The sequence below is a fragment of the Amphibalanus amphitrite genome, unplaced genomic scaffold (genome assembly GCF_019059575.1).
Source record: "Amphibalanus amphitrite isolate SeventyFive unplaced genomic scaffold, NRLGWU_Aamphi_draft 000525F_arrow, whole genome shotgun sequence".
In the NCBI taxonomy this organism is placed as follows: domain Eukaryota; kingdom Metazoa; phylum Arthropoda; class Thecostraca; order Balanomorpha; family Balanidae; genus Amphibalanus; species Amphibalanus amphitrite.
In genome coordinates this window covers 104,343-116,495 of record NW_024882019.1, presented here as the reverse complement: position 1 = coordinate 116,495, position 12,153 = coordinate 104,343, and the positions used below count along the sequence as shown (strand labels likewise).

The 12,153-nt window shown below is 48.2% G+C and overlaps 1 protein-coding gene across 3 annotated transcripts in view; it reads right to left on the bottom strand.

Moving 5' to 3' along the window:
- Positions 1–12,153, bottom strand: part of LOC122393236 (protocadherin Fat 3-like) — a 45,024-nt gene that overhangs the window by 1,742 nt on the left and 31,129 nt on the right. For 2 of the 3 annotated variants that reach the window (XM_043389085.1, XM_043389087.1), the window contains 8 exons: positions 11,560–11,736; positions 11,055–11,192; positions 10,327–10,514; positions 9,858–9,972; positions 7,420–7,571; positions 2,244–2,431; positions 1,162–1,436; positions 661–801 (listed from right to left, as the gene is read on the bottom strand). In XM_043389085.1, coding sequence (XP_043245020.1) covers positions 661–801; positions 1,162–1,436; positions 2,244–2,431; positions 7,420–7,571; positions 9,858–9,972; positions 10,327–10,514; positions 11,055–11,192; positions 11,560–11,736 — 1,374 coding nt within the window. The remainder of the gene's footprint in view (positions 1–660; positions 802–1,161; positions 1,437–2,243; positions 2,432–7,419; positions 7,572–9,857; positions 9,973–10,326; positions 10,515–11,054; positions 11,193–11,559; positions 11,737–12,153) is intronic. The other variant, XM_043389086.1, reaches the window with a different exon arrangement.

The following is a 12,153-nucleotide window of genomic DNA, read 5'->3' as shown; positions in this document are numbered from 1 at the left end:
GGCATTGTCCACGCGAATGGCACAGTGCCTCATTTAAGCAGCGCACAAAGTACCGCGATATACCATCACCGCTAGCAGGGATACCGACAGGCCTGGCAAGAGGAAGAATAGAACACACAAGTCCGTTAAGTCCATTTTCACGCTACAGGCTCGGGTTTCCTTCCCACTCTGCCGCCGCCACCAAAAGCGCTGGAAAAATCCAACCAAAGTGTCCTGTTGGAGGGAATTCACATGCTGAAGAATCAATTGCCTGCAAGTCTGTATTAAGGCTGCATGATCTGCAAAGAGGAACAGATAACCCACCGAAATGAACCGCCTTCATTGTCCAAGTCGAACGTACCGAAGTCATCTGGTTGGGAATTAAAAGAGAAATGGAAGAACCGTGAATATCACCAGTGTTTCAGCAGTTTCAACACAAGTTTATCCTTTTATGAACGAACCTTCTAAATAGAGCGGAAACAGATCCAGAGAGACATTTTGAGACAGAAGTTGGGACTGAGTAGACGAGAGAAAGAAGGCGGGACCACAGCAGACAGAGACAGACGGAAGATTGCAGGAGACAAACTGGTATAGAAGTATGGCAGGCTGCCTGAGACGAAGACGGAGCCAGACCAGACAGAAGGGAGTCCCGGATGCGACAATCAGCGGCGGCCACACCACCTTGCTCTCGTGGCTCAGCGGCAGGCGGCCGGGCAGAGTGATCTCCTGGTAATCCTGTCCCCCTCCTGAGGAGCCCTCCTGAATGATCGGCTCCAGCGGAGTCTTAACGTGGCCGTCAGGATACTTCACCGACCGCAGTGACTGCAAATTTGAGACGGCAGTCACGGTCATGGCTATTGGTCGGGTGACGGGTAAATTCACATCCGTGGGATTATCCTCGGGGGTTTGAGCATCAACACTGGGTTTATACTTGCCGGGAACTTTACCTTTCTGGGCAGCAGCTTCACCACCTGTTTATAATCGGATTCATTATAAAAAAAATCAATCAATAAACGTCGCGATGAGTAACGCACTCACAATGAGTAAACACGGGAGCAAAACCACTCGACCTGGTTACTGGTTAGTCCGATCAACAATACGCTCACCACATTCTCTCAACCAAACCATCGGTGCCAAGACTCAGCGTTCCTCACAGTCAGTACATCTGTCCCGTACCCGTACCCGATTCTGTTCATCCTCCCAGCTGAGCTTCTTGACCCGTTTGGGTATACTGCCGTCTGGCCAGCCGGAGACTGATCCTCCCGGTCGGAAGGTCGAGCTGGCGTTGGACTGCAGTGACCTCTGCGAGCCGCGGACGGCGGCCGCCTGGCGCGCCAGGGTGGCCGTGCCGAGGTCAGCTCCCGTCGCCAGAGGATTGCGCAGACTGCCGTTGGCGGAGGCTCCTCTGGAGAAACGGCGACTGCTTCGGGAGAGGGTGGCGGTGCCGCCCAGCGATCCTGAAAACGTGGGGTTGGTGAGTGGATGAATGGTTCGCTAATTACGGGACACAAACAGCGACAGCAAATGTCGGAATGTGTGGACTTTCCACTAAAAGGAAAGTCATGGAATCAAGTGGTGGAGAAGCCCCACGCCTGTTAGCATTTAGCGCTAACGACTGCAGTTTCTTGAGCAACTGCGCCTTACCATGGCTAAACCACTCAATTACGCCAATGTTTGCGGTTCAATTGTCACTAGAACTACCACCACTAACTGCTATACGTCCTGAACTGGACGACACGGTGACACTAGCCAGACCTCAATCGGGGAAAACTGCGGACAGGATATTCAGAGTCCAGTAATGTTCTGTCGGCAGTCGCGACAGCAAACGGACGGCCGAGGCACAGGTCACAGGGAGAAGGAAGAAATGACAGGAAGAAGCGGCACTCCGGTTCACAGGCGGGTCGATGACTCATTATCGATTTTTGGAACAGCCCGATGCGCCGGGAAACTTTGACCGGTCCGACTATGGCTGTGCTCAGTTTACCGAAAAACGCACAGTTGTAGACCGGTCAATGTCGGTAAAATAATCCGCCGTCGTCTTATTTAATTGTTTGCCCTATTTTCACACGTTATTCTAAAGCTACGGTGTTTGCGTTGCTTTACACATCAACCTCATTCACGGAAAAACAATTATTCTTATGTTTTTTAAGTCGTCTAGCAGCCATCTTCGATTTTATATCGTTTTACAATTAGATTGACGTTTGACATCTTTCTCTGTGCTACCAATATCAGTCACCAGATGGTCTGAAACTGTCCCCACTCACTGTCGAGGTTGACGGTGTCGAGGTCGACCACCAGGTTCGATCCGATGTGCGAGGAGCGCGGTGAGTCCGGCCCGCTGCCGCTGCCGCCGCCGTCCAGCTTCTCGTGCGGGATCGAGTTGTTGACGTAGCTGGCCACCTTGGTCCCCAGCGCGGGCGAGGTGCGACGGTTCCGCGCACGATCCTTCTTACTGCGGATACGGAGTGGGACTGGGTTATACGAGCTCAGTTCGGAATGCACAGTGCACAATACCGATGTTTTGAAGGACAAAACGAGGCACAACAGAAACAGAACTGAATCAACGATGGCATTCAACAATAGGCCAATTGTGGCTGGCTTACCAGCAGTATGACTAGATTAAGAAAAAAAATATATTCGGCGGTATAGGCTTGATAAACGGCATAGCGAATGCGACAATATTCCTAGCCACTTATTATCGCTGTTGAAATACTCCAATAAAGAATTATAATGATGTGACCACTGAGCACTGGTCAGTCTCTTTTTGGGGCTGATATTTGTTAAGTTCATGTAAGGTGGCCGGGTCTCTTTAATTTTTAAAGTTTTTGGACAGTAAATGACGAGGAACCTTGCGCGCTAATGAAGGGCCCCTCATTCCATGTTCCTAGTCGAAGTGTTACGACCGAACAACTGACCGCGCTGCGCTCAGCCAACAGGATTGGCGGTCTTTCCCCGTTTTGTGTGCGGGCTCAATGGGCGGCATGAACTGGTCTTATTACGGTACCGTAGCATACGCGCGCCTCCGGGGGACGCATAGGAGGCTACGCCAAGGTCACACGCACGGCCTACTATTCTTGATGTTGGGGAAATGTGGCGCTCATAACAGGATCAAAGCAAGACTTTTGCGGAGATTTACTTCGGCACTAATACCGTTGTCACGTAACACATGTCGCCAAACATTGGGAACGGAACTTTTAAACGTTTTAAGTGGTATACAGGAAACAGCAAAGGAAGACGGTACCGAACAGAATAGGGAAACAACGCACCGAGACCTCGACGTCATCAGGCGGCTGAAGCGTCGATGTTGCAGAGGCGAGATTTGGTTGACAGGCTAAGCGTGTCTCCCTTTAGTATACTTATGTCCAGTCTACATTAGCCGTTTTCACGACGGCCATCTGGTACACATTTGGTGCACATCTGGTACAGATTAGGTGCAGATTTGGTCAAATCAGGTTCAGTGTGTCTCTTAGCAGCTATCAGCTAGGGTTGCACTAATTGCTTATATGCCTTTGTCATATTATCAGAGAGCATCATCGATTATAAGTACTGAAATAAATTCATAAAATGAAGATATTTGCTGCAGAGGAATTAGGTGCAGATTTGGTCAAATCAGGTGCATTCGCCGGATAGCCCGTCGTGAAAACGGCTATTGCCGCCAACTTCTTTTAACGATAAATAATACCTTTCATTAGCCATATAATGGATCATGGATGTATGCTAACTTTTAAATATCTTTTGCTCTTAGCACACCATTAGGTATGTACGGGCTACGGCTCTCGCGAGATTAAGTGGTAGGTTTTGCACTTTTACATTTCCGGTTATATCTCAGAAACTAATCGATCTACGATGAAGCCATTTTATACAATCATGGCCGGCTTGTGAACCAACAAGTCGATCGCATCTTCAACACTTAAAAGCTTAAGACGAGCGAAGATATAGCCTGAAGTACACTTAATTTTCTAGGTGCAAAATCTACCGCTAAAACCCGCGAGACCTGTACATACCAGTGTACTTCATACGCTAAATGGTCATTGAAAGTGAAGCGGAATATGGACCGTGCTCATGATCGTTGGTATCACCAGTATAACGCCTTTTGTGGCGACTAACGGAGCGAGCGAGAGGGTGGGCCTTGCACGTGCGAAATTGCGAGGGGGTACCTCCAACTGACTTGTGCACGGCACCTTACTAACCGGTTTCTAGCGATGTGCCAAATTTGAGCACAATCGGCCCAGCCGTTCTCGAGATCTGGAAGCGGCCCCCTGCACGTGCGCACGTGCAAAATGGGTCCCAACTGACTTGTGCACGGCACCCTACTAACTGCTCCGTAACCGTGTACCAAATTTGAGCGCAATCGGTCCAGCCGTTCTCGAGATCTGGAAACGACCCCTGCACGTGCGCACGTGCAGCAGCACCCCAACTCTGGCACATGTATATGCAGTGCCTAGTGGGTGCCTACCTACATGCCAACTTTCAGCGCAATCGGCCAAGTAGTTACCGAGATATTGCAACAATTACAAAAGTGACACCTCTTCGTTTTGCACGTGGCACGTGCATAAGGGGTCACCCACATGCATCGGGAATAGTGCAATACTTGGTAGAAGGAATGAAGCTACCCTACAAAAATTACCGCGTGTAAATCGGTCAAGTGGTTGCTGAGATATAAGCCTCGCAAAAGCGTGACCACGGCCGGCCGGCCGGCCGGCCGGCCGGCCGTGCGGACGCTTTTGCGAGGCTTATATCTCAGCAACCACTTGACCGATTTACACGCGGTAGTTTTTGTAGGGTAGCTTCATTCCTTCTACCAAGTATTGGACTATTCCCGATGCATGTGGGTGACCCCTTATGCACGTGCCACGTGCAAAACGAAGAGGTGTCAGTTTTGTAATTGTTGCAATATCTCGGTAACTACTTGGCCGATTGCGCTGAAAGTTGGCATGTAGGTAGGCACCCACTAGGCACTGCATATCCATGTGCCAGAGTTGGGGTGCTGCTGCACGTGCGCACGTGCAGGGGTCGTTTCCAGATCTCGAGAACGGCTGGACCGATGGCGCTCAAATTTGGTACACAGTTAGGGACCGGTTAGTAGGGTGCCGTGCACAAGTCAGTTGGGACCCATTTTGCACGTGCGCACGTGCAGGGTGCCGCTTTCAGATCTCGAGAACGGCTGGGCCGATTGTGCTCAAATTTGGCACATCGCCAGAGACCGGTTAGTAGAGTGCCGTGCACAAGTCAGTTGGAGGTACCCCCTCGAAATTTCGCACGTGCAAGGCCCACCCTCTCGCTCGCTCCGTTAGTCGCCCCAAAAGGCGTTATACTGGTAGGTATCAACGCAATGCAAACCATTTATTACGGAGCGAGCGAAGCGAGCGTAGTCTTTCCTTAGATTAACGGAAATTTCTGAGTATGAGCGGCCGGCCGGCCGGCCGTGCGGACGCTTTTGCGAGGCTTATATCTCAGCAACCACTTGACCGATTTACATGCGGTAATTTTTGTAGGGTACCTTCATTCCTTCTACCAAGTATTGGACTATCCCGATGCATGTGGGTGATCCCTTATGCACGTGCCACGTGCAAAACGAAGAGGTGTCAGTTTTGTATTTGTTGCAATATCTCGGTAACTACTTGGCCGATTGCGCTGAAAGTTGGCAGGTAGGTAGGCACCCACTAGGCACTGCATATCCATGTGCCAGAGTTGGGGTGCTGCAGCACGTGCGCACGTGCAGGGGTCGTTTCCAGATCTCGGGAACGGCTCGACCGATTGCGCTCAAATTTGGTACACAGTTAGGGACCGGTTAGTAGGGTGCCGTGCACAAGTCAGTTGGGACCCATTTTGCACGTGCGCACGTGCAGGGTGCCGCTTCCAGATCTCGAGAACGGCTGGGCCGATTGTGCCCAAATTTGGCACATCGCTAGAGACCGGTTAGTAGGGTGCCGTGCACAAGTCAGTTGGAGGTACCCCCTCGCAATTTCGCACGTGCAAGGCCTACTCTCTCGCTCGCTCCGTTAGTCGCCCAAAACAAGCCCCCAAAGGCGTTATACTGGTTAGGTAGTTAGGTGGTTTCCTCTTAATTTCAGGTCATCATTGCTCTTTTTATAAGCCAACATGCGTTCGGTGCTGGTTAATATTTTACCGACATAAACTTCTGCACTTAAAAACCAATCAAGGCTGTTCATTTTATCATGCATACCGTTTAGGAACACCTCAATTCCAGTAATGGTTGCTCATAGGCCCTATAAAAGCGCATTGTGTGTAGTCTGAAAGAGTTTCTTTCATCTTTGAAGGTTACATTCTGGCGTCAAGAAGGAAATAACGGCAAACTATATAGTCAGGCGGCTTCCGCAGGAAAATCGTTTCAGCGCATACGGACGGGAGGCCCAACACTCTTTGTGTTATGAGAAACAATAATTTGGCTCCCAACCGACTGTAAGTGTGCGTTTTTATTTGTTGATTGCAGGATATGTTCAAGGACAGTGCTGCGTATTCGAATCTGTGTGTACTTATTGAAGGAAAAACAGATTGGTCATACCTATACGTTGATTTTTCCACCCCTAAAATGTTTTAAGGCATCGCAACATACGCATTATCACAGATAACAGTAGTACTATTGTTATCTGTGGTAGTATTTATTCATTTATGTTTGAATTCATAAGCTTACAGCGATGTATCCTACCACACTTATCCATCATGTTCAAAAGGTAAACGGATAGCACCAACTTTTCAATGCTTTTGTGTTTCACATTGGGAGTGGACACTGGACACGTCTCGTTACCTTCTCCATGGCCGCTCATTTGTCGGAAATATAAATTGCTCATTAAATACTATTATAATCGCATTGTCATGTTTTGTATGTCGCTTTTGTCTTTTTAAAATGTCCTGGATATGTAGTATTTATTGCAGTGAATTTTGGTTATGGTAGTTGTACAAATACAGGTGTTTTTGTGATTTTTAGCATCTTCGACAGATTCAGGATTTACCCAAGTAGTTACAAACCCTGTGTGTTTGTCTAAAAATAAGACGAACGTGTCCCGCGTCGATTGTTTCTTACTAAAAGGAACGGCAAAGGTGTTACAGCAATCCACGCAAATGTTACATTTGTTTTGCTATTGTATGATCTTCCGGGAAAAACGCGGCTCGTATGATTGGGGATTGCATTTGTTGCATTTGGCGGCTAAATGACAAGTATGTAAGCTGCTTTCCGCAGTTTCTTACAGAACGCATTGCACATTTATATCATGACTTAGCAATGCATAACCAAGCAACACATTGTAAGTGGTACACGAAAACTGACATCATTACAGAATGCACAAATCCGGGAAACATCGGGTGTTTCCCGTTACTGCATATTCTCATGCACCCGCTGAAGGAACAACCCAAGACGACAACCATTATCCTATTGACTTTTTCTGACTTACATGTTTCTCGAGACTCGGCGGTACTCACTATTTGCAGATGTAGAGAGCGAGTGTGACGATGACCAGAATCAGGACTCCGAGCAGCACTCCGAATATGATCATCAGCAGTAGTGAGCTCTCAGCCCGGGTGCTGGGTCCGAGTAGCTCTTGTGGGAAACGAACCGTCACCGGTACAGAAGACTGAAACACATAGAGTAGCGGTGTTTCTGACTGAATCACATAGTGGCGGCGTCACTGGCGACCAAAACATGGCCCGATGTTAAACATGACTGATGACTGAAAAACGGAATGGTAGCTACTGATTTCTGAAACTTAGAGGGACAGTGGGGCTGATGGCAGACTTCGGGTCTGGGCGTTTTTCCATTGGATCCGAAGCAACAGCAGACAGCAGAGCTATACCAGATTTGAGCAGACAGACTGGCGTTGGCAACGCGCGTCGTTAGGGCTGTATTCACTATTCAGCGTTTGTAATATTTAACTCAATTTTCTTAGCGTAGGTTTTGTTCATTTTCATGCATGCTCCATCCAGTTCGCTTATGGCAATGCCTGTCCAAAGTGAAATGCAATGTAGACCTCACTGGCGATTTACCGTGACTCAATTGTCACAGAACAGCCGGTCGCCGTCAATTTGTATTGTCGCTTCATTTTCCGAGAGCACGGTGTTAACTTCTTTGCCTTATGCTGAAGGTTGAGGCAGTCAAGAGCTGTACCATAAGCACAATGTCGTTTTATTGTTCAAAGTATCGCCCGCCGACGCTCGGGAAGGCCGCCGAATCGTGATATTCGCTTCCGCTCCACTTAATTGGCCTCGGGAAATGACATCGAAGACACATATTTCCAGTCTGAGTGACCGATGTTTTATGCAATTAATGCTCATTGACCCATGGTAACCATCATGTTCACACTGTTTAATTCCGATGAAGCCGTTGACGTAGGCGGCTCACATAACTGTGTTGACCCGACTTCTAGGACATGTTTTGTTTAACATAGGAAATGTTCGTGAGAGCTTTATAATGCTGATTTAATCGAGTTGTTAAACATGACCGATAGTATTTTACAGGGAACATGAGTGTATTGATTTTCATCGTCTAGACTGGACAGAGAAATTTCTCACACAGCCGTTTCCGTTTCTAGCTTCCATCAATATTCAGAACAGCAATAAGTTTGGCACTTTGCCAAATATAAGGTTCTTATTTGTATCATATATTATTCTGAAGTACAACCATAATTAAAACATAGGACGATACATAGTGAGAAGATGACACGATGTATTATATTTTTTTCCTGGAGAGTGAGAGTGAAATATGGCCTTCTTTATCTAGACCGTAGAGAGAGAGAGAGAGATAGAGAGAGAGAGAGAGAGAGAGAGAGAGAGAGAGAGAGAGAGAGAGAGAGAGAGAGAGAGAGAGAGAGAGAGAGAGAGAGAGAGAGAGAGAGAGAGAGAGGAGAGAGAGAGAGAGAGAGAGAGAGAGAGAGAGAGAGAGAGAGAGGAGAGAGAGAGAGAGAGAGAGAGAGAGAGAGAGAGAGAGAGAGAGAGAGAGAGAGAGAGAGAGAGAGAGAGAGAGAGAGAGAGAGAGAGAGAGAGAGAGAGAGAGAGAGAGAGAGAGAGAGAGAGAGAGAGAGAGAGAGAGAGAGAGAGAGAGAGAGAGAGAGAGAGAGAGAGAGAGAGAGAGAGAGAGAGAGAGAGAGAGAGAGAGAGAGAGAGAGAGAGAGAGAGAGAGAGAGAGAGAGAGAGAGAGAGAGAGAGAGAGAGAGAGAGAGAGAGAGAGAGAGAGAGAGAGAGAGAGAGGAGAGAGAGAGAGAGAGAGAGAGAGAGAGAGAGAGAGAGAGAGAGAGAGAGAGAGAGAGAGAGAGAGAGAGAGAGAGAGAGAGAGAGAGAGAGAGAGAGAGAGAGAGAGAGAGAGAGAGAGAGAGAGAGAGAGAGAGAGAGAGAGAGAGAGAGAGAGAGAGAGAGAGAGAGAGAGAGAGAGAGAGAGAGAGAGAGAGAGAGAGAGAGAGAGAGAGAGAGAGAGAGAGAGAGAGAGAGAGAGAGAGAGAGAGAGAGAGAGAGAGAGAGAGAGAGAGAGAGAGAGAGAGAGAGAGGAGAGAGAGAGAGAGAGAGAGAGGAGAGAGAGAGAGAGAGGAGAGAGAGAGAGAGAGAGAGAGAGAGAGAGAGAGAGAGAGAGAGAGAGAGAGAGAGAGAGAGAGAGAGAGAGAGAGAGAGAGAGAGAGAGAGAGAGAGAGAGAGAGAGAGAGAGAGAGAGAGAGAGAGAGAGAGAGAGAGAGAGAGAGAGAGAGAGAGAGAGAGAGAGAGAGAGGAGAGAGAGGAGAGAGAGAGAGAGAGAGAGAGAGAGAGAGAGAGAGAGAGAGAGAGAGAGAGAGAGAGAGAGAGAGAGAGAGAGAGAGAGAGAGAGAGAGAGAGAGAGAGAGAGAGAGAGAGAGAGAGAGAGAGAGAGAGAGAGAGAGAGAGAGATGCGGATCACTCACCCGTCGCGGAGGCACTCCGCTGTCTCTGGCCACCGCCACCAGGTGTGCCACGGACGAGTTGAGGACGCTGACATCGCGGATCACCAGGTCACCCTCTTTGGTCACCGAGAAACCCCTGTGGTGCAGACGTGCATTTGTAGGATAGTCTTCTCATCAAGATTCGCAATACTTCTTTTGGGAGGACTTCGCAAAGGAGTCTCGCTTGAGGCGTAGGGATGAACGTAATCAACTATGCAAGATTATAAATCTTGACACATTGTGGAAGATATAATTTGTTTTAAGCTGATACCTAAGCTTTTATATTTCAGAAGGAATCATCCCTTTTCCCATCCAGCACCTCATCTCACAATGCCTCATCCACCTGGTTTGCGCCCAGCCTAGCGTCCTGTTTCACGACTTCTCCAACCATCATATAACATTTCTACCTTTCCTCTTAGCTAGCATCCCGTTCCACCATCCTCCCACCTACCTGGCATCCTGTCCCATCAGTCCGAGCGAGACGCGGTCGCCGCGGTCTCCGTCATACACCGTCAGACGACCCACCACGTCACCGGGTCGGGCGCTCGGCGAGGCCGCGAAGTCGAAACTCGGGTAGCGGAAGCGAGGGTCCCAGTCGTTGACGTTCAGCACGATTATGGAGATGTTTGCAGTATCCGTCTGGCAAAAAGGCAGAGGCTTATTATAATTTCAGGAGATTTTCAGAGAGTTATTATAATTGTTATGTGCCTCTGATGGCATGAAATAAACATTATTATTATTATTATTATTATTATTATTATTATTATTATTATTATTATTATTATTATTATTATTATTATTATTATTATTTATCATTATAATGTATGAGGCTGTAAGCATTATAATAGGTGTGAAAATCACCGTTTGGTGATTAAAACAAAGCTGCTGTTATCCATCTAAGATGATATTTTTTAGTGAGTTGAGGTAAGAAACCTTGTTTTCGAATAAATAAATAAATGCAAATATCAAAATTGAAAGCACGATGCCTACTGTATATGGAACATTAACTATTATAGGTCTTCTATCGGAAAATACCAGCGGCGTCGACAGGACGTCCTCAGCCGTGCAGTGTAACCAGGCATACAGATCTCACTGCCATCTACTGCCACATTCGAAAACTTGAGCCTAACCCTGTCTAGTGACTGATCGAGAGCAGCCCAGGGCTCGCCCCAGCCTCACCTGTCGTCCGTTGGTGGCCACCACGGAGAAGTTGAGCCGGTCCTGCGTCTCGTAGTCGAGCGGCTCCACGAGAACCACCTCGCCGTTCCGCTGGATCTTGAACTGGCTCGGCTGCTCGGGCATGTAGTACCGCACACTCTGGAGAGCAACGGGGATAGGGGTTGACAGGGCTGCTGGTGTTTGGTCTAATAAGAAAATAGGTGAGACAGAGCAGCCGATACACCTTCGAACTTAGCGCAGGGTCAGTGTTATGCCAATACCATCGTGGAAAGTTTCGCCAAGCCAGGTGTTCAATTGAGCGAGGTATGTTCGTATTTTATCTGCATGCAGTTGGGTACCTCCAAATCATTTCCGGCTGTCCTATCTTTGCGCATATCTAGCTTCCATTGGCCCTCTACTGAGCGGATTTTCTGTCACAAATGAACACGGTTGACGGTAACTGACTTGGATAGTAAAGCACGGGGTCTTGGATAGACCGAATAGTGGGTCACTTTTCGTCACTAACCGGGTCGCTGAGCCGGTTGGTGATGACTGTCAGGATGACCGATCCGACGCGTCGGTTCTCCAGCACGCTAGCCACGTAGTTGGCCTGCACGAATTGAAGATCTTCGGTGAACACCCCCTCGCGGCGAACGGTGAGCGTCGTCAGCGCATACCGGTCGGCGTTGTCCACCTGGGTCGCCTGAGGGCAGGTCAGAGGTCGCAGGTCAGAGATTTACCGCTAGAGGGCTGAGGAAGTCAGTGATCACGATGCTAGGCAATCCCAAAACGTGAGACAAATAGTTTGTTTTTAGATTATGCAGCTTGTTTGCGTACGCATAGGTATCTGCAAGCTGATCATCGTTCGCATACCTAAGGGAAGGTGGGGTAAGACGGACCAGCTAAGGTTTGAGGCCGCATATCTTGCTACACTGCTCTCGTAATTCATATTATTTATAGTCTTAGGAATGCTCAATCCTTCCTCTGTTGATATGTGTAAAGACTAAATTTCAAATTAAAGACATCTAGGTGGTGGATGCTCTTAAAGAGGGACATGTCAAAAACTCAGACAAGAAAAAATGTGGGGTAAGACGGACCACCCAGCAGTGCCTGCTATCCG